General features: G+C 39.8%; 1 protein-coding gene and 1 long non-coding RNA gene across 4 annotated transcripts in view; both read left to right on the top strand.

The window, feature by feature from the left end:
- The window catches only part of CNST (consortin, connexin sorting protein), a 55,314-nt gene extending 46,137 nt beyond the window's left edge, over positions 1–9,177 (top strand). For all 3 annotated transcript variants that reach the window (XM_035321616.1, XM_035321615.1, XM_035321617.1), the window contains 2 exons: positions 565–700; positions 4,897–9,177. In XM_035321616.1, coding sequence (XP_035177507.1) covers positions 565–700; positions 4,897–5,102 — 342 coding nt within the window. In that variant the 3' untranslated portion in view covers positions 5,103–9,177. The remainder of the gene's footprint in view (positions 1–564; positions 701–4,896) is intronic.
- A 3,904-nt stretch (positions 9,178–13,081) lies between these two features.
- LOC118164222 lies at positions 13,082–21,155 on the top strand. The gene is made up of 3 exons (XR_004749380.1): positions 13,082–13,093; positions 14,140–14,146; positions 21,002–21,155. It is a non-coding gene; the product is annotated as an uncharacterized LOC118164222 (long non-coding RNA).
- The last annotated feature ends 719 nt before the right edge of the window (positions 21,156–21,874 follow it).

The raw sequence follows: 21,874 nt of genomic DNA, 5'->3' as shown, positions 1-21,874 counted from the left end.
TTTCTCTTTTTTTTTTTTTTTTTTTTTTTTTTTGTCGCCACTCTAGCTTGTTGTCTCCCCTAGGCAACCAATCACAACACTGAAAAATTAATCTTGCAGTAAGTATTTTTATAGTCTCTGTAGGATTATGTCTTTGGAGAGGCAGCAGCAGTGTCATTGACCTCTTCCTGTCCTTGATGATTGTGTTTTTGACTAGAACCCTTCTCACCACTGTCCCAACCCATGTGATTTAATAATGTGAGTTTAGAAAGGAGCTGGTGCAATGAATACTCAGTATAATCCAAACTATGCATTTTAACTTTGATAGCATTTAAAGGCACCAATTGTCATCTTACTCAGCTACTAAACAGCAGAACGATGCTGAAGCTATCCTGCATGCTAAGAAATGGATGCATTCAATAAGGGGTTTTCACAAATGCTGTAATGTTTAAGAACTGTGGGGTGGAAACCATTTATCTCTTTATCTCATTTACTCCTTAAAGCTTTAGTTACATAGATCTCATGCTTGGATTTCTCACATTGTGCCAATCATTGTCAAATGATTTTGATCATCTTTCCTGATAGATTGCCCCAGCTGAAGGATTGGTGTCCATACTGAAGAAAAGAGATGACAGGGAAGGAAAAGCAATTGCTCAAGTCCAGCAAAGGCAAACAAAGAGAAGAGTCCGATTCCAAGAAATGGATGACACTTTTGATCAAGGTATTTTAACGCTGTTAATACGTGGCATGCATGTGATGTTGATCTTTTTGTTCACAAGAGCAAAGTGGACTTTCCTTTTATGTAGCACCTTGGCTTTTTAAAACATAGTCAAGTAAAAGTTGTAAGTGATTGATCAAAGGTTATTTTATATCAGGTTTGGTTATCAAGAATACGGAAGGTAGGATACAACAGATACATTTCTGTTTTAAACTCGTTTGGAACTAAGTCACAGTTTTTTTCCTCTAGCTGAACGATTTGTGAGGGACATGTAATGTCCTTTCAGGAATGCTTAGTGCTTAGGGGTGGTCAGTGTAGGTTTTCTCCCTAAACCTAATCCATGCAGGCAAAGAGGAATGCAAAAGGAACAGGTCTACTGTGTTTTGTCCACAGATAGCTTTCCAGCCTTTTCTATTAGACCATGGGATTGAAGAGCATTTAGATTTTAATCCTGCTTTATAATGAAACATCTGTATGAATTCGCTAGCTAAATTTGCTAGAATTTGGCTAAACTCCTTGTCTTTTTGATGGGCTAAATAGCCTCACAAGAAATACCGTATATTATGTTGGTATCCTTTTCTTTAGCATAGTTTATTGTTGTTACTACAGAAGCCTTGAAATAGCAGCTTCTGTAGAAATTGTTTTAAATAGAACAGGCAGAGAATGTCTCTGTTTTGTTTGTTTGTTTGTTTGTTTTCACATAGCCCAAAAAATCACTTTTCTTACTTTGAAGAAATGACATCTCATCATGTTGTCTTTTTAGACTAGATATAACTTTTATTTGCCAAGATAATTTAAACCAACAAAAGAAACCCTAATGAATATATAGTAATGAACCAGCAATTTAACATTTTTTCTCCCCTTTGAAGTGGTAATTATTAGGTAATGGTTATTGCTAGTGGCACAGGTAGACAGACTTGGCTCTTCTCGTTGTGACTACAGATTTAAGGAGAGGAAGTTTGTCTCTGTTTTTACCAGATGGTGTTGACTATTCCTGGTATACCTCTCACTCCAAAACTAAGAGTAGTTAGGCATGCCCTGAAGGGGAGAGGTTGAATGTTGTTCTGGGGTACTGAGGGTGAATATTGGTAATGCAGAATTTCCAGACATCCTAAATCAATGTAAGTTGTGTTTGAGGTGAAAGCTGTTTGGTTGGTTGGTAGAAGCCTTTCTTAGGCCTTTTGGTTCTGCTAAAAATAAATGGAGTGCAGAGGCTTGCTCAATAATGGGAGGTTCCTTCTCTGGTATATTCAGATTTGCTTGGTAGGATGGTTGAGAACAAGTTTAGAAAAAGATCCCTCTTAGGCCTGATGTTTTCCAGAAATTGAAAACTGGCCATTGGATGTAATGGAAAGATGTTCCTTTTCACACACAAAACATTGTCTGCTTTTTGTGAAGTAAAACAGAACAAATAACTACAAAGGAAAAAGACCCATGTATCAATATGTCTGCTTTTTCCCTCTCCCACAAGACTTAGAGGAGAGTCTAAAAACTAAGAACGTAGGCACTCAAGAAATAGAGGTTTTCATAAGCCTTTGGTTTCTATTGTTTCTCCCAATTAACATTTATTAATTCTCCCTTCTGAGTGTTGTAATGGTCAGTGTCTCCTCTTAATGATTTTCTGAAGTGAAAGCGTATTGAGAACTGGGGGAAGGAGAGGGAAAAATACACTGACTTCAGAATTAAACTGGTATGAATTACTCCTAAAAAGTTATCCAGGGATATTGTCTTGTAGGTATTGCTATATAGAGAAAAAAAGAAAAAAAAATCAGGTAACATTGCTTAGCAGAAATCAACCAACAAAGCAGTTAGAATCTTAAAATAATGTATAAAGTGAGTCCATTAGTTGCTTAGTTGCCTCTTTTGCAGTGAACATCATGTTTTCTGCATGGAAGTAGATTGCTAGGTGCTTCCCACTATATACTTTAACATATTGTGGGAATTTATGAGCTTGTTATTTTGGCATCCCCAGAATCTTTTAATATGCAAGAGTAAGATGTGTAGAAGGAAAAAGAACCAAAGCTTTATTAGTGGGCTGTGCTAATGCTTTGTGTTGTGATCAACATCGTCTCATTGCCTTCCCTTTTTTGGGTCTGTCTGTTGCTTTGTCTAATTCTTGCATCTAAACTACTTGGAATAAGGACTAGCATTTTGATTTTAACTAATGCATTACTTATTCAGTGAGCTGCTTGTCCTTGAGCAGAGTTTGTATGTGCCATGGTAATAATATTAGTTCCATTTTTAACAATGCAGTTAACACTTGAAACGAACCTCTAAGGACAATTCTCTGTCAATTCAAATATATAAATCGAGATGAACTGTAGCTATTTTTCATGTATTCATATGTATTATACATGTATATATATATAAGCAGATACATTTTGCATTAGTTATGTTTGTCAATATCAGAAGTTGAAGCCTAATTCATGAACCAAACACTTTCCCCCCCCCCATTATGTGACTCGTGTTGTACAGAAGGTCAGAGCAGGTAGCTGAAACACTCTGATTTGACCCATAAACATTGCCAATGTATGCGACTTCTTTTCTTAGGTATAGCACAGTTGGTGCCCATACAGTGATTAAATTGTATGAAATGAATATTTAACATTCTTGGTTCACTAATGAACTTTTAAATGGTTGAAATATTAATTTTTTCTGTTATCTCTAACTCCAGGAATTTTCCTCTATTCACTGAACCCAGTTATTCAGTAAATACTGTCACTGTTGCCAATTCCTACAACATTTTACTGAAATGCTATGATAATTTTAAATTGCAAAATGATAAATAAGTGCCTCTGTGCCTACTATATATATGTGTATATATATATATGTATGTTTATACATACACATATATATACATGCAAACCTCAAGGAATCCCATGAATTTATATCATTTTAATCTTTTCTTACCTTTCTGCCCATCTCTACCTTTTTTATTATTCTCAATATACTCATATAAATTAGTGATATTTTAGTCCTAAAGGTAGCGTTTGATCAAGTGCCAAATAATTTTAAAGGCATCAAGATACTGAACTTAAAGTCTAGTTAATGTGGTGATGAGTTCCACAGAAGTAATTCTGCAATCAGAGCACTCTCAGGTGACCCAAATGCTCTTTTCAGCCCTAAAAACGTTGGAATGAGAAAAAGCTGTTTGGTGTAAGTGGTCTCTAATAGCTGAGGCACTCTAGTGCTCTTGAGTCATTTCAGACAAAACTTGTGTTTTTCCTTTCTTTAATTTTTTGTTAAGTGTTCCAGACTCAGAGAGCCTTTAATACTTTACTGTTGTGCCATCATTTTAAGTAAAGCCAAATTCTGTTCTGCAATACTGGCATAGTTTCATAATACTTCAGTACAGTCTGCTGGAGAAACTGAGCAGAATTTTAACGCTTCATGATGTTTCCCACACACTGAAGAGAAAGTCAATTTACTGCCCCAAAAGGAGCTTATTGCATCTTTTTCTTGAAATTATTTAGAAACAATTTATCTTTTAAATAAAATTCTAGTATTTTCCTTTTGTTCGGTTGCTTTTTTTTTTTCCTGGGACTTAGTGATTCATAAGGAAACTTGATTTTCATTACTATTACTTTAAATCAGATTTAAAAAAAAAAAAATCTTGATTTTTTCCTGTTCCTCCTCCCAGATGTAGGGTAAAAGGAGTTCAGAAATGTTCTTAGAGCCTCTTCAGCCTGACAGAAAATGCAGTTGTTGTTTGTGTGAACAACTTAGCAAGGTTAAGTGAGGTTGTGAGGGTGTAGGAGCACATCGGTAGCCTCTCTATTGGAATAAACAGTCATGCAAAGAGTTACCACAAAATAATGGAGATGTAACTAACCCTTAACAATAGCCTACCCTGAGGTTTTTGTCTGTATCCTCATGGTCAAAATGTGAGTAAACGCAAGCAGTTCACCGTATCACAGTGGCAGTACAAATGAAGGATGTTTACATTTGTTCTATTTTCAAAGCTTTAATTTCATTTCATGTATTTCCATGAAGGAACGCTTTGGTTCTGTGACATTTAAGTGTTATACTTCTATGTGGACTGACTCCACAAGTGGTACTGTCAAGGGCAGGGACCCAGGTTGCAGAAATGGCACTGTATAATTACTTATGGTTTCTGAAAAGAATCTCAGGTTTTCTCACAGATGTTCCTATTGCTTTGTATGGTTCTTTATGCAACTTTTCTGCTCTTCTATTTGCAGATGAAGTAGCTGGTGGCTCCTGTATTTTGCTGATCCTGCTGTGCATAGCAACTGTTTTCCTTAGCATTGGAGGAACTGCACTGTACTGCACCTTTGGTGATATGGAATCCCCGGTGTGTACAGATTTTGCAGCCAACATGGATTTCTATTATACCCAGATACTGCAGCGTGTGGAAGAACTTAAACACTGGATAGCCTTCTCCTAGCTGAAATGAGCAGAGACGGCACGTTGAGAGCTTACCACTGATCATTGGTAGAAAAAAAACGGTGATTTCAACACTTGCCACCTGCAGGTGTATGTGATGATGTACTTACACTTTTACTTAGAAAAATCCTAGTTTAGCATTCAGGTGGCAAAATGTTCACATCTTAAGCTGTAGCAGCGTGGTATGGGAGAATAAAGTCCTTCTCTTCACCCTTTTAAGATTAGACAAGCAGCTTTTCAATAACTTGAGCAAGCGAAGAAGAAAGAAGAAAATTAACTGTCTTCTGTATACTCGCTCATTGCCACACCTTGTGTAAGCAATCTCTGGAAGCTTAGTTAAAGGACAGCTTTGATTTACAGCTGTTTGTGCAAAGGTGTCGCCTCCAGCTATCATGCAATAAGTCTGTGTTTTACAAAAACATTATTTTTCTTCTACGTCTTACTATTTTTCTCCATTTTAATTCTCCTGGTGAGCCATGTAATAATTCGGGTGGAGTGAGAAGAGTGCAGCAGCATTCACAGAGCCCTCATTTGGTGAAGACAGGCTGACCCTGTATATTGTAGCTTATGGTGAATATCATGAGTGGGATAAATCTGCTGGCAGATTTCACAAAACTTCCTGGAACTTTACTCCTGGTATTGTGTGGGCTGTTTTAGAAGTAGAAGGATAAAAAAGAAATCCTCAGTCTCACTAAACGCAGAAACAGGAGCAAGATGTTTAGTAAATTATTCATGTTACTGTAAAGTGGCTTTGGCCAGTTTTAAAGGACCTGGTGGTAGGTGTTGGGCTAACTGGGTTTTCTGTCCAGCTACGTCACTGACTTACGGTAATCACTTTGTGCCTCAGTTTCTCCTCCGTAAATGGGGAATAATGATCCTTGCCTTTGTCTGTGAATATTTATTGCAATTAGGGCTCGTGTCTGATTCTTGTGCGGCCCGGAGGAGCACACAGGATCACTGAACTGTGTGGCTGCAGCCTCTCTCACTGAGTGAGCACTTATGTACAGTGGGACTGATCCAACAGAAGGAATTCAGAGGCTCGCTTGAGATCCGCAGTATGTTGGTAGTCCAGGGCACCCATTCCAGCAGAGAAAGCACATTTGCATCTATTTGCCCTCCAGATCTGAGACTTGTAAAATCTGCTCTCTTTTTCTACCAGCTTTAAATTAGTAAAAGAGTCGTTTTGAATGGGTATTTCTATCACCTGGTGCTCAGCCCTTTCTGTGTGGTGTGTGAGAGAAACACCGACGTGACGGCAAAGGTCAGAATTAGTGACACAGGCCTTTGGCCCACGCGATGGTCAAAATGTGGCAGCTGTTCTCGCGCAGAGCATGATGCTGACGGTGACGTGTGAAATGAGTCCTTCACACCTCAGGAAACAGCAGCTTTGAGGGGTCTGCTTCACTCCGCTCCGCTCCCATTTCCAGCTTATTAATGTTGTGTGATGCAGTTCCTTCGGGTGTAGGATATTATTCTGTAAACTACTACGAAGTGAAATCTTCAAGGTATTGCTCAGAGTTAGAACGTTAAACAGTCATGCTTTCTGCCATTTGCAAGCCGATGTCCCTCTAGTGAGCTTGATTGTTCCTAACGCACCGTTACACTTAACGGGTTTTTAAAGTGAAAGGTAAAATCATGTTTGTTTTTTTCTATAGTAACATGCATGTAAGATTTCTTTTCCAGTTTTCACTGCTGAGGCTTAATTTATCTATACCTTAGGAAGCCTCATGTGCAGCTCTATATTAAAGTAGCAAATTTAAAATACCCAAATTAATGAAAGCTTTTGCTTTCACAATGAAACTTAGGAATGGTAGTTTGGCATATTTTTTGTTGGTTATTCTCAGAGCATTATAAAGCTGGACTAATCTAAGGGAGAAAGGGAGAGATGCTTTTGTATTTTAAAGTGTTACTGGCTGGTTCAGTGTATTATTTTAATTTCCGGTTTATGTATTTATTTAGTTTTTATTTTAAAGAAAAACTTAATTTTCTTCTTTTTTTGGTAATTTACTCAGAGTAATTAAAAAGCATGCATTTGGTTAAAATATGTATTTATAGTGATTGTGTAGTTAAGATATATTTTGCATTTCTGTAACTTTGCATTGAGTGCTTCAGGATATTAAGTTTGTTCCTAAAAGACAACTGTTGATTTCAGCTTAAAAATCTGTTTAAGTTTTTGTGCACTTCATCACCAAAAAGATCAAGAGGTATATATAGAACTATTTATTCAAAAATATATGAGATAGGAAGATAGAAGATCTTCTATTCTACGTTTGTTTAATTAGAACTATTTTAAAATAATTATTTTATTTAAAACTGTAAATCTATTTAAAGTCAAAGCAGTTTTTAATAAGCAGTTCAGTTTAAAATCCATGGTCCAAATCCTGGTATGGCAGCTTTGTGTGGTATTCCCAGTGCAAAGATTCGCTAACATCAGCAGAACTGCCTACAAGAGGACCATGAAGGGGTAGCACACCACTCTACAACATGTGCCTGAGAAAAAAACGAGTTCCCAGATGTTCTCTGTAGCTCAGCTACCGTACACTGGTGCTGTAACGTGGAGCATCTCTCCTGCCTTCCTGGCCTGTGCCGAGATACCACTCCTGCAAGGTGTTTCAGGATCTGAGGGAGCAGAAGGAGCAGGTTCACACAGGCTGCCCAGCTCCTCATCTGAGCTCTTCACTCCTCAGTTGCAGTCGAGGACTTGAGTCTGGATCTAATTTCCATTGGCATTCCTGTATAAGAAGTGGATAGTGCTAACTCTTGCTTCGCCTGACAATTCTGCTGGTACACGCAGTTTGCGTGGTCTGTACTACTTTATCAGACTTGCAGCTACCAATGAAAAGATGTGCTTTGTTTGAACACCACAGAGTGTGCGGGTTGGCTTCGTGTTGGCTTTCCCATGTGTTCTGTTCTCTCTCAATTGCTGGTGACATTGCTCCCATCAGAGTGGCACGAGGGGTCAAGATCTTTGGGAAATCCAAGCTGAAAGTCTATTTGAACAGTTATCCTCATCTGAGGATTTTGTGGTAAAATAGTGCTGAGCAGCAGCCAAGACTGAAGTAGGAAGCAAGGAGAGGGAAAAAGCTTTTTCTCCCCTTTGTGCATTTGTAAAGCCCTTTGTGTGTAAGTTTTCCTTTAGACTCTTGCCTTCCCTGCCACTGTCTGTATGGTCGTTCTGCTTGGCAGTAGGGGAAACATTTTGCCAGTGTAAAAAACATTTGTAGCCAGTAGAAAAAAAATCAGGGAATGTTTCAGTACTTGTCAGTAGTTAACTAATTTCTTAAAAGATGACTGGGATGTCAGGGTGGTAGCTCACCTTCAAAGATGGAAGTTGTGGGCACTTAATCCCCTGCCGCACTCTACCAGAAACCCCACCGCCCGGTTTATTCAGTGAGTGTAATTACTTTTAGAAAGGTTCTCGCGATAGAGCAAAACCAGGAAGACGCTTTGTGCCCATTCAGCATGAGCTGCCAAAAAGAGCTTTCCGATGACATAATCAACACCCTCACCCCAAATAACATGAAGCACACCAGGAAAAGCACTATGCTGCAGCATAGCCACGCCGTACCACGGGCTTGTTTTCAAGCAGAGTCAGTAAGGAAGCATTTTCACAGCCCAGATGTGCCAGGAGGAGTTTGTAATCTAGACACAGCCCGTGTTTTAAGATTTGTCCCGTATCTTTGCTCTCATGCTTGGAAAATGCATAGCACTGGTCACACGCAGTGTAAAGTAGCCTAACCAAAGGGGAGACTCTTGTTAGAGTTCTCTGGGAGGAAAGGGCAAGCTTGAAATACCAAATGAGCAGAGTAGGTTGGAAGTCCAAATTCTTGTGTGATTGGGCACTATTCCACTCAATAACCAAAGGAGATGCTACCCTCCCAGGAAAATATCTTTGCCTACTTTGTACCATAATGTAAAACCAAGACCATCTGAAAGGACTAATAACCATTTGTAACAAATTTAACTTTAGCTACTTTTAGCAAAATGAGTAAATAATTGTTTGAAACCATCACCCAAGCTTGTAATTTAAATACTGTAGCAAAAAAATAAAAATAAAAAATGTCCCAAAGAAAATATATGAGGCTTTTTGGGTACTGTTATTTCTAAATATATGAAAACACTGAGAAGACCTTCTGTGAAGTTCAAGTAGTATCACCAGCACTATCACCAAGGAGAACTTTATGATCAAACCCAAACCAGAAGGGTAAATGAGGATAAAATGCATAAGGTTTGGTTTGTTTTTTAGTGTAGCGTAATTTTCATGGGTTTGTAGGTTGGGTTGGTTTGTCTTTGTTTTAATAGCTAAATGAAAACCCAGCCTCCTCACGGAGTGTGGTTTCTCTAGCCAGCTGTGTTTGAAGTACTGAAATGTCACCTTACTACTTTGCTCCAAAAGAAAGCATTGGATGGTAAGTTTCAGAAATCCTAGGGTGGGTGACTTGCTTAGAAATCACAGGCCGGTCTGGTCTTGGAGTTCGATTGAACAAAACCAAATCAACTCACACTCTGCCCAGCCCAACCCAGCTGCCTCCAATCTGAACAGGAGCGTGCCAACACTGCGTTTAGCAGCATCCCCCTTGTTGGCTCTTCCCCCAGGAGCCACCAAATGAGGCCACCCAGCATCTTAGACTGGCTGAAAAACTAGTGAAATTCTAAGAGGAAACCAATTGGTTTTGTTAATCTTGTTCTGTTTTTATCATCTTTGTGTTTTATATTTTGTAACTGTTCTTCATAGCCAGAAAAGAGGAAAAGTATGATATAAATGGAGAAGAAGAAGAAGAAAAAAAAAAAAGAGAGAGAGAGAGATTTGTGTATAATTTCATTGAAACTTGAGATAACATCTCTAGGAAGCTTAAAGTATTTTATGTCTCTAAAGAGACATATAACTTTAAAGATCTACTGATCTTTAGACATTGCTTCTTTTAAGCTCTTTTTTTATTATTATTTCTGGGTTTTATTATTTTGGATTAAAAGGTATGGTAATTCTTCTCTGGCTTAATTAAAGCCTAGAGTTCATTGTATCCAACAGCATACAAGAATTGTGTGCATCTCATGAAGGAAGTGATGATGGGGAGTAGATGCCTGCTTTGTTTTAAAGAGCAGCTCTGTGATGGCTAAGCTGTTACAGAATTGATACCATGGAATTTCAGCCGAAGGTCTGATTCTGCCCTTAGGTATCTCGCGCTTGCTGTTAATGACAAACAGGCTAAAATTAAAAATAAAAATGAAAAATAAAAAGGCAGTCCTGAAGCACACCCAAAGCTTCACGGCTAATATCAGACCCAAGTCCTCTATTAATCTAAAACTGTTGACCTGCACTTTCTTTAAAACAAGCTTGAATCCAGCTTTACATGCCAGTAGGTCAGTCAGCTCGCTCCTTTTTCTTTTGGCCAAGAAACTGTCTGGCAGTGTCATCTTTGAGCCAAAATAGGCCCCGATGTAGGACTCGTTTGCTAGGCTGTTGGGGAAGTTTTCCAGTAACACTTTTGTCAAGTTACAGTTAATGGCCGTGTCCGATTTCATCGCACGGCATTGAAACTGAAGTTAAGCCCCACTGTTGTGCTTTCATAGACTGATCATCTTTAAAGCTGTTATCAAAAACAACTTCCAGAGTGAGTACTATAGCTGAGCTCTGTGAGGCTACAGGATTAGCAAGGATATTTTGATAGGACTTTTCTGTGCTAGCTGAATTCAGTGCACTATAGAAAGGGCAGAGAAAAGAAGAGAGCAAAAGGTTTGACTCACTAAAGATCCGTGAATTTCAGGAAGACAAAATGTCAGCATCTGCCATCATAGAAGTTAGCAGTGTTGCCCCAAAATGTCCCACTGCAAGTAGTAGGTAAATGTAGATTTGAAAAAGGTACAAAGAAAAAAAATACACACTTCATACACTGAAGATTCCTAATGGCATTCTTAATTCAAAGATCTGAGTCTTTAAGTACAAGTTGGTAAATAAGGGCGGAACTTCTCAAGATTGTACAAATGTTATAGGCAAAGGGCTGCAGAAAACTTAATAAAGACCTTTGAGAAAAGATCAAAAAATGTGTTGGTGAAAGATGAAAAATATTTTGGATAATGACATCTACCAGTGGTGGTGTTTTTTCCGACCAGATTTTATAAAAACAGAAAAAAATGCACAATAGTTTAATGAGGACAGGGAAGAGAGTGACTAATGGTTAAAATATCACCGGCTTCTTTCCTAGACTCCCTAGGAGGAATTTAAGTGGTCTGCACAAGGTCATGGAGCAGACAGAAACAACGCAGGATCAGAGTTTATAAATCCTGCCTTTTGATCTCTTGCCTGGTCCTGGTGCCCACTAGGACAACACGGATTAGGGAAGATAGATGAGTACCCTGCTATTCACATTATCTTTGACTTCACACAGCTTTGAGGACTTTGTTTCAAGACACTTTTTTTTATATTCTCCTGAATTTGTGATGATTGTAAGGAATAAAATTGATTCAGAAGTACCTTTCTGGTACGTAGCAATACGTCCAAATGCTGTTCTAGTGTATTTCTAGTGCTTGATATCATCATACCCATGGTAGCGGGTTGCTGTTTACACGTGTTAAATTCTATCAACAGACCACCTGGGAACACATAATTTCAACTGCTATAATCACAAAATGAGGCTCAAGCTGTCTGTAGTCTCTTTGTCTTTTGCTATCTGACCCTTGCTATTCATGTGCTGGTAACTGCAGGGAAGTAACAATGCTCGGCACAGCAGGCCCAGTTGAGAAATCTATTAAAAGAAAAAAAAAAAAAAAAAAAAAAAAGCCACAATCATCTCAGTTTTGTTGGGCTTCATACAATCACTGTGTCAAGAGGGAAAATCATTACTGAAGAAACAGAGCAGGGAAAGAAGCAGTGGTCACCAGATGCTGCCTCCCAGCAGAAATGAAGTTCGTGTGAGGCACGGAAGTGTTTTGACCATAAAGTGGATGTTGTCATCACTGTCTGCAAATGTGAAAGATGAAAATAATTTCAAATGTTCTTGGAATCCCTCAAAATGCCTTTAATAACCTTCTTTTCAATTTTTATATTATTAAAGTTCTTCCCCAGTTGAATGCAAAGAGGAGAATTAAGCAATGGTAAGCCTTTTTTTAAAATTCAAAATGTACTGTCTCTTAGATTTTTCTATAAATAGGGCATTGCCTTCCTGAGCTAATTCACTGCTGCCCACGATTTACCTACAATGGCCAAATAGATGGCCATTAGCTGTAAGTGACTCAAGTATTATGAGAGAGCTCCATCAGAAAGAACCATCTATTTTGGCTCATGCAGTAGGATGTTGAAGCAATATTTTCAGAGAACTGGCAGAATTTTGTACTGCAGAACAAGCCTTGCACAGCCCACCCACACCGCCACCCCAGCCTGGCACTCGGTTCATCTTTGTGCCAAGTCATCTTTCCTTTGCTCCTTTCCCTATGGAGAAGCCCAGCAGCTGCAGGTCTCCCAGAAGCAAACAGAACAGGCACGTGTTGGCCATGAAGACCTGTAGGGTCTCAGCTGGAAGCTCCACAACAGCCCATCTTTCCTTGCACTCCCTGCAGCTCACAGTTAGGAAGGTGCGAGTAGTCCATGCAGGCCCGGAGGAGATGCTCTTTGCCACTGAATTCCCTCTGTGGCAGCCTAGCAGCCATCCCATGAGTCAAATGTCCTGCTAGCAGGAGAGCAAGCAGTGTCCTTCAGGACTGAGCCCAAGCTAATGTTTGTCCAGCACAGAGGAGAGTGCACAGTATGTGCTGTGGTCTTTTCTTAAGTATTTGAAAGTAATTGCTATCCTCAGCACTCCCAAAAATATTTTAAGGCTTGAGGATCCTGCAACAAAGGCAGGAGGAAGCCCCAAAAAAACACTTGCAAAAAGATTTCAGTGGAGGTATTGTTGCCAAGAGTCCCTCAGGATTTCGAGATCATTCAAATGTGAATAAGAAGGGCAGACTAAAATAGTAGTTTTTAAAGAAAACAGGCTATGTTTTGTGGCACTTCTTGTTACAGAGCACTTAGCATCACAGACATGAGTCCAATTACAGTTCAGTGGGTTACAGTAGGACAGTGACAGGGTGAGTTTAAAATTCCCTTCTTTTTTTTTTATTTTTCTTTTTTCTGGCGGTCATCCTGATCTGTAGGGTTACATGGCAGACCAGTTTGTTTTTCAGCAACCAGCAGTTGCTTTTCAGTTCTTTCTTTACATTATTATTTTATTTTCCTCAAACCTTCATTCCTGCCTCTAAATGACATTCCCGTTAACCATTTGGCTCAGTACTTTTTTTTTTGATACAGCCAGGAAAAAAATGTTAGTCACTGAAAAAGGCTGGGACCGTTTTCACAGTGTATCCAAAACCACTGCTGTGAGGAAAGCAGCTTAGCCTTCCCTACAGGAAGCTACTGGTGTTGGAAAAGCTACATGATGCCTTACTGTGTGTATTTTCTTGCATGTTGTTTTCTTGACTAGCACCTTGTCCTTCGACGTGACGTATTTTCCTTTAGGTTCCTTCCAGGTATCAGTGGCGAGCTGTGTGGAGACCAGCTGAACATCTTGGCCCAGGGGAAATTAAGAGTGTTCCCCACCTGGCACAGACATCACTAACTCCAGCAACTGAGCGTCCACTCTTTTTTTTCAGTGTGAGTGAAGGTATCTGATGAGATGCTGACTTCATTAAAAGGGAGGTATATTGTATGTGTCTGTGAGTGCTGCGCTATTTATAAAGCACATTTACATCTTACCCACAGTGTCCTGTTCAAGTCATCTAACCTGCAAAACTGGGGAGAATGCTATATATGAACAAATAGAGCACAACTGAGATGGAAAGTGATCGATTTGTGAGCTGGAGTACCTCAAAGGATTTTTAGGAGATCTGGAGAAACAATTTTATAGCAAAAAATACATACATCAGAAACATGTACTTTCTGATGTGCTGTGACACAGTTTCCTGTAGCTCAGAGAAAGAGATGATTAAGTGATAAAAACAAAACTGGAACTTGGGACTTTGCTTTAATTGCCTGCTCTCCCACAGATTTCTTACACGGTCTTAAGCACATCAGTTAATCCTCCTGTGTTTCAGTACTCCCCTAAGTAATGGGGAGAAATATTTTCTGATTCTCTCTGTGGAAACACAGCAGTGAGCAGAATCATGGTAAGCTTGTAAGTAAAATGTTTTGAGCAATATCAGCAACTTGGTTGTCACACTTCTGTCAGAAGTGTTACTTGTGACAATGCAAGGCAAATTTGCAAAGAACCCTACATCTGAGAGAAAAAAAAAAAAAAAAAAAAAAAAAAAGGAAAGAAAGAAACCCTTTCTTGTTTCTCTCGTTCTTTTTCAAGTTTTCTTTGAATACAATAGCTGCTTCAGGAAATATATATATATATATATTAAAAAATGCAAAGATACACTTTAGTATCCCTGCCTTTTTTTTGTGCTGTGCTGTCAGATGTAGAAATTGTATCTTTTTATTTTTTTGTGATTTTTTTTTAGCATTTTAACAACTATAATATGAGATTTTACAACTATTTTAACTATTTTACAACTATTTTAAGCTACCTGAGAGGAAGAGTATAGAACTATAAAATGCTTTTGCAGATTAACATTTTCCTATGGGAGTGAGGGGTACAAGCATTTGCTTGATGGATTTCAGTAGCTGGTATTTGCAGTAACCCAGACCTGTCAGTCCTTCACACTTGCCTCCATCTGCCATGGGGCAAAGCTTTTAACTGTCTCAATATTACCAGTGGTTTTCTGAAAAATAAGCAGACTGTGGACAGTGTGACCAGGTCATTTTTGAAAGCATCCGTACTAGAGCCTTTGAGAGAAAATCTGAAAAAGTCTGTTCCCAATACTATCAGCATTTATATGGGTTAGGCTTTTTGCTTCTGTGTTACTGTTAGGGACAGTATTAATGGGGATTTAGTCATTTAGGTATATTTAGTGATTTAAATTCTCAGGGTCATCATAAGCTGTTCCCTGGAAACACTGAAGGTGACAGAGCAGCTAACATAAATGAAAAGGCAAGAGCAACTAAGGTATGGCTTCTGGCCCAAACACAGAAGAATTTACTACTCCTCTGAAATCCATGTCAAATTTCTTTGTAATATTTACTTATCTCTGTTTTCACAATAAACCTAACTGTTAAATAGTCAAAATCTATGAGTTTATGCTACAGTTATTCAAAATCTCATAGCATACACTACAGCACCTTGGATGATAGTTAGCTGCTGAGGGTTAACTCACTGTATGCCAGATTGCTTAACTAGATTTCTACACCTTCTTCCTTTATTTTTTGTCCATTGGTGTACTTGGTGTTTTTGGGTTTGAAGACTTTGAAACCAACAGTTTTGAGCAGTTAGGCATGAATTATGCAAATAAGCAGCTCCAGTATTATTTCAGTCAGCATATTTTCAAATCGTAACAGGTAAGAAATTAGTTACTGAAACAGCTTGCTTTATTAAAATCTCTTCTATTACACAAACTGTTCTGCAAAACCTCATGGAATAATTTTTATAATTGGTTGAGTATATTTTAAGAAGTGTTGGAGGTTTTTTATTATTATTTCTTGTTTCAGTGTTGCTTATTATGATACTGTTTGAAGGTTGCAGCTTTGCTGTACGTAGTGCCCCACACACACTAATGTCACCTGGGTCCTTCTTCAGAGAGCGAGCAGTGAGTTTCTGTTCTCCAGTGCAGCCACCTCTATCGGCACCCCTCCGTCATAGATGTGAAACTGCCTTTAGCTGCAGAAAGTTTAGGGCATCTTGCCTGCTGTTTCTGTGTATTACCCCATTTATAAGTGACTTCCTTGTGTGTGTGTTTGTTGTTGTTGTTATTTTTTGTTTTCAGGAGGCCAAGGTTGTAGCTTTTGTCCATTTCCTTCTAAATATGAACCTAGGTGGTGGCAGAGAAAAGCAAAGTGATCATAGTATTTGACCAAAACAGAGGAGGAATGTGGTCACAGGAGGTAGATAGACACACTTCTGTGTGCTCATGCTTTGGACCCACGCATGTCCTACTCTTTGGTTGATGTTGAGACTACTAAATACAGAGAAGCCAGCATTTAAATGCTGCCCATCCATATGGCACGTTGGCAAGCCAGAAATGATCATGGGAGGTGAATAATCCTATCAATCCCAGTTGCATATTAAAATTCACTGTCATCTTCATGAGCTGAGGTACTTACCTGAGCACACCCCACTGAGGTGCTTCTTTTCAGCACTTGCTATGATTTCTAAGACATGGGTAAGTAAATGGTTAAAAAAAAAAAAAAAAAAAAAAAAAAAAAACACCTTTATTAGAGGAAGAGCAGAGGATGAGTAGGTCATGTAATTAGATGAAAATAGGTCATATGACTGGGATTTTCCTTGTGAGGGAATACTCACAATTGCTGACAATTTATTCAAAATGTGATGAGGGGGGAGGGGGAAGAGGCAGGGATTTAACTATTGTCCTTCCTTCAGGATATTGCTTGTTTCTCATTGCCTCTTTACCTCAACTATCTCATAAGGGAAGGGAAGGGAAGGGAAATCACAGACTCCTGATGCTTTTGTTACTGTGAGAAACGTTCTTTTTTTAAAGAAAATTACTGATAGCCTAGCATTGCCTTTTAATGTCTCCAGGATATTATCATTAAGGAGGTTATATGCTTCCTTTTGAGTGTTTCTCCTCAGTAAGAGTTTGATTTAGGTATATTGCCAATTTGCATTTTTTGAGAATGAGAAGTTTAAAGTCATCTCCAAAGCAACAAATTAATGGTCCACACACGATACTTGTATTTGTCCCAACTTGCACTAGTTTAATGTGCATTGTAGAGCAGCCTTCTCTCAAAATATTATGCAAACTCATTGGCAGAGATGAAGAATTCTGTTCTTTGTATCCTTTTTAAGGTAATACCTCAATTAGTTACAAGAAGGGCTTCAAGTACTGCAGTAAGATGAGTGCTAACGAATCACTTTGAGTGAATATTTTCATAAGCAGACCCTGGTGGGGAGGAGGCACTCTGAGACCTGGAGCCAAGCACTGAGCAGGGAAGGTGAAAAGAACACTGAATAGCTTCCCAGTGACTGCATGAACAGGAGTCCTTAGAGACAAGAGGATATGCTAATGTGATTAAAGAAAATATCATAATACATAGGAACCAAGAGCCCAAATCACAAAGTACAAGCAGGGTTCTTTCTGGGATTTGAGTCATTGACTTTACAACCTTATTAAATAGTGCTTTTCAGAGAAGCTGCAGCAGTGCTGCATTGCTTTAAAATATGCAGTTCGAGCCAAAACATAACACTTGGAGCATTAAGCTATTTTATCCCAAAATAAAACCATAGCAAAGAGGGAAAAAGCCTTTTGATACTGTCACAACATCATTTCTAGCTAGAGCAGAGCCAGATTTTGCTATTCTCACAACTGTTATTGTACAGGAAGTCTCCTGTGGATTTGTTATTGATGATCTTCTAATCTTGGAGGTATGAATTTTGTTACTATTATAATTAGTACATAAAGCACGAGCTGTTATACAGCTTGGCCAATAATGAGGCTTCTGTACATGATACCATGGAGCTTCTGTATGTGTTTCAGTCCTTGTACATGTCTACATCTCTGTAAAGCAGAGGACACACACAGACCTTGCTCGCCCTTCTCCCACCTCTCAGGTACATTGCACTTACCTACAGGGAATAACAGTGCAAGAGCAGCTGTGCTCCTCCAGCTCTGTATTTCTGACCCATACATGAATTGGACATGCTAGGGCAGAAGGGTGTTTCATGTCACTACCACCACTACCACCATGCAGTGCAATTCTACAGAGGAATTTATTTTCCAATAGATCTGACACATACCTATGACCAGTAAAATGCTTTGGCACACTCTTGACTTAAAAAAAAAAAAAAAAAAAAAAAAAAAAAGTGCTAAGATAGAGAAAAAGATCTTATTGCTCTGATTTGATACCAACATGAATTAATTTCAAGCAATCTCATATGCTTCAGTAAAAGACTTACTGAAAGAATTCCATCCCTGCTGCTTTAACTTTCCTGTTGCTTCTCTATCTTACTATCCTGGAGTAAAATTTCTCCCTTTGATTATTATAACAGCGTAGTTCAGAAACTATAAAGCAGCATGACATTTCCTAATTCCATTTCATGATACTGACATTCTGATATTATTGTTTTGTTTTGTTTCTTTGCGTATTTGCTTTTTTGCTTTGAGGTGGGTTAGCAAGAGAGGCTGGAAATCTATTTTAATAGCATCTTTTAATTTTGGTGCAATTCATCTTTTTCATGCTGGCTGGGTAATTTAATTTGTTGTTGACCTAGTTCCAGTTGTAAAAGATTAGACTATTCATTATCACAGAAGTTTTAAACTTTGGCCCTTAAAATAATTAAACTTTTTGAAAATGTGTTATAGATTACTAATAAATGTTGTATTTTACTTACGGAGTTCCTTGTTTCATATGAAAATATTTTGTCAGCACACAGCCTTGATGATGATTCCTTTTTAATTGTAAGGCATAATTACCGCTAGGAAGGGTGACACTGAAATTCAGCAGTGAACTAGTTTTTGATCAGCATGGCACATGATGTTGTTGTCACAGACTCCGTGGCTTCATTGCATGAATCTTTCCCTCCAGCAATATTGAGGCAAAAGCATCCACTGTAATTAGGGATTTGAAACCTATGTTGTGTAATTGGTTCTGCTACACCGAGCAGAATGAATGTCCCTTTTAAAAAGTGGAAGACAGAAAAACAGGTTATCTGAGTTATCTGACTGATCCTTCCTAGTCCTCTGCCCACCCAGTAGATGACTGATGTTTGCTTGCTCTCACTTCGGCAGTCCTGGGAGGTACAATCAGTTTTCTCAAAGCTTCTCCCAAAGTAATTTATCTGACTTCTAGCAGGTTTCTGGGGAGGACCAGCATCCAGCCTACCTTGAATAAGAGGTTGCAGCCGTGAGTGAGATGGGTATGACTTTTTTTGGTTCCACCTATAATGGGAATTTGCTCTGGCTCCAACAATGAATGACTAATTTCCTGGACAGGTGGGTCAGCATAATCCTCTGCTGTAGGTAAGGAAAACTAAATTGTTCCTAGTTACAGATTCCAGTGGATTTAAGGTAACTTCAGCTGTCTTTGACTACACTTGAGATTTGGGTGCAGGTTCAAGGTGCTGCTGCTTGGCCAGAAGTTTGGAGGAGTTTTGGACAGATTCCCAAAGTGCCTCCGGTAGGTTTCTAGGGTGGCAAAATCAGCAGAGCAGCATTCCGGGAGCTGCTCAGTGATTAACGATGAGGTCTGTAATAACATGTTCACTATAAACATATCTGCTGTTTTCCCTCCGGAGCGTGTGTTGCAAAAGAGCCCGTGGAGACCTTTGTGCCATCTCTAGCCAGCGGGGCCCTGGGCTGTCCTGCCTGGCTGCCCTCGGGAGCTGCGGGGACGTGGGGAGAGGCAGCCGAGCTTACCAGGGAAGCCAGCTCAGCCTGGGAGAAAGCAGAAGGGCCCAAGGGAGCGGGAGAGAATAGAACGGAAAACTGCAGCTACCACTTCTGCGTTCGAATGAGGGAGCAGCTCTTTGTGGGCATTACTGGGAGGGGCCATGGAGGGATATCATTTTGCCATCCAGAATCCTTACCTGCTGCTAAGCAATTACAAAACGTTAGCTGAGATTTCAGGTGCTGAAGCAATCACGTGCTTCTGGGAGACGTGATCAGAGCTGAAGGCCTCCTGTGAGCGTTGTTTTTGCAATCCTTAATGTTTTATCCCAGGTCCAACAGTATTTTTGTTGTCTAATGGCACCTAGGAACTGGAGAGAGGCAGAGTGAAGAGCTAGGGACAATCTTGTTTAAGCAAGAGCCAGCTATAATAGCAGTGCCTTCTCATTGTGTTTAGTCTAGTTGCATGTACATTCTTCTTCAGTCTTATTTTTGGCAGAAATTATTATTATTTTCACATTCATTCATTTCCTCTTCTCTGCTGTACTTTCAAGAGAGAGAAAATGGTGCGCAAGTGCGGGCTGCTGCTTAGTGAGGGAGGAGTACTGAGAACTCCTACAAAAAGAAGCCAACTGTCATCTCAGAGATGGCATCCGGATCTCTTATTTAGAAACAGGTTATGACCTCTGGCCAGTACGTTTTTCCCAGACTGCTGCTTCAAAAATAGGAGCTCTTGCTCACTTTGCCCTTTGGATTTTCCAAATTCCCTCCCTGCTTACACCAAACGAGATGACAACAGCGGGCGCCAGCCCTACCCAGCACCGAGCGCCTCCTCGCGCCCAGCTCAGCAGGGCCCACCGCGGTGCGGTGCTGCCTGCCGCTGCCGTGGGCTGCTCGGCCCCGCTGGGGACGCAGCGCAGTCTGGTGGCTGCTGCTGCAGCACAGCTGCACCCAGGCACAGCCGGCAGTTCCCTCTGCTGGTGTTCTGATGGGGCACTTAGGGATGCGGGAAAGGACACGGGGGTGGATGTTAACCCCAAGCCCGCGTCATGCGGTAGCTGATAACAGCGCAAGTCGGTTCCTCAGGTCTAAGGGATGCCGAGCGATTTCTCTGCTCTAGGTTTTCAGTGCAAAACCACGTGCTCACCAATTTAGCTCCTTAATGCTTGAGAGTAAATTTCAGGTTATCTGACATACGCTGAACCAGACGTGCAAGTTTAGCATCTGTTTTTGACGGCTAATTGTGACGTGTAGAGAGCATCTTTGGCCTGTTTTCAGAGGTGATTTTATGTGCCTAAATCCTAATGAAGTAAAAAATGGATGCTAAAGGGATTTCTATAGGTACTGTAAACTCATAGAGTCTCTGAAACTATTTCTCAGAGATGGTTGAAAACATGAAGAAAACACAGCCTACTGGGGAACACTGAGTCCATTTCCCCATGAGCAAAAAGCACGCTAGATAACCCCAGCCTCAAACTCCCCTCCTAGCTCCTCATGCTTCCTATATAGCAAAGGTCAAATGATCCACACCTGGCAGATTTCACTTAACAAGGGTGGAGCCAAGAGACCTTGTGGAATAGGCTCATCTACCTGGCTTCAAAGTTTTAAGGCTGATTGCTCCTTATCACTAGTAGAAATAACCTGACAAGGGGCTAGTGGTTAGAGTTGACCCAATGAATTAACTACAAAAGGTGCACAAGGGTCATATTGCTGTCAGTCATTCTGTGAGGAAAATTAGTATAGAGCCTGTTAAAAAAAATAATAAAAAGAAATAAAAGAAATTAATAAAAGAAAAAAGAAAATGACCTTAAAGGCAAAACTGCCATCATAGATTTTCATCTGTCTAGTCATGACAGATAAAGAATGTAGCAATCGGAATTCCTTTTCTTGACATTCATGTTATTTAAATGTGCTTTTCAGAGATCTCTTCTTTATGCAGGATTTTTCAAAATCTAGCCCCATGACCTCTGACTACAGCATTTACTTTGGCTGCATATAAACCACCACGTATAAATGCCAGGATCCGGATCCTCACTCACTATTCAGGTCAAGGACTGGGCAGAAAGCTTTGGCTTTACTTTGGTTCCATGCCTACATTGTTGTTTTCTGGCAGGTCATGGGAAGAAGATGGGCTGGCTTGGGGCAGCTTATGTACACATGGCTTTTAGGCTGCAGCCAAAGTGTTCCTCTAGATCTGGAAGTTTGAGGATGGTTGGAAAAGCCATCTGAGGGGTTAGAAAGCTGCCTGGCAGAGAAGGACCTGGGAGTATTGGTGGAGAGTCAGATGAGTATGAGCCAGCAGTGTGCTCAGGTGGCCAAGAAGCCTTCCCTTCCCTTCCCTTCCCTTCCCTTCCCTTCCCT

This window comes from Oxyura jamaicensis, chromosome 3, assembly GCF_011077185.1.
Source record: "Oxyura jamaicensis isolate SHBP4307 breed ruddy duck chromosome 3, BPBGC_Ojam_1.0, whole genome shotgun sequence".
Lineage (NCBI taxonomy): Eukaryota > Metazoa > Chordata > Aves > Anseriformes > Anatidae > Oxyura > Oxyura jamaicensis.
This window is presented reverse-complemented; position numbering and strand designations above follow the sequence as displayed.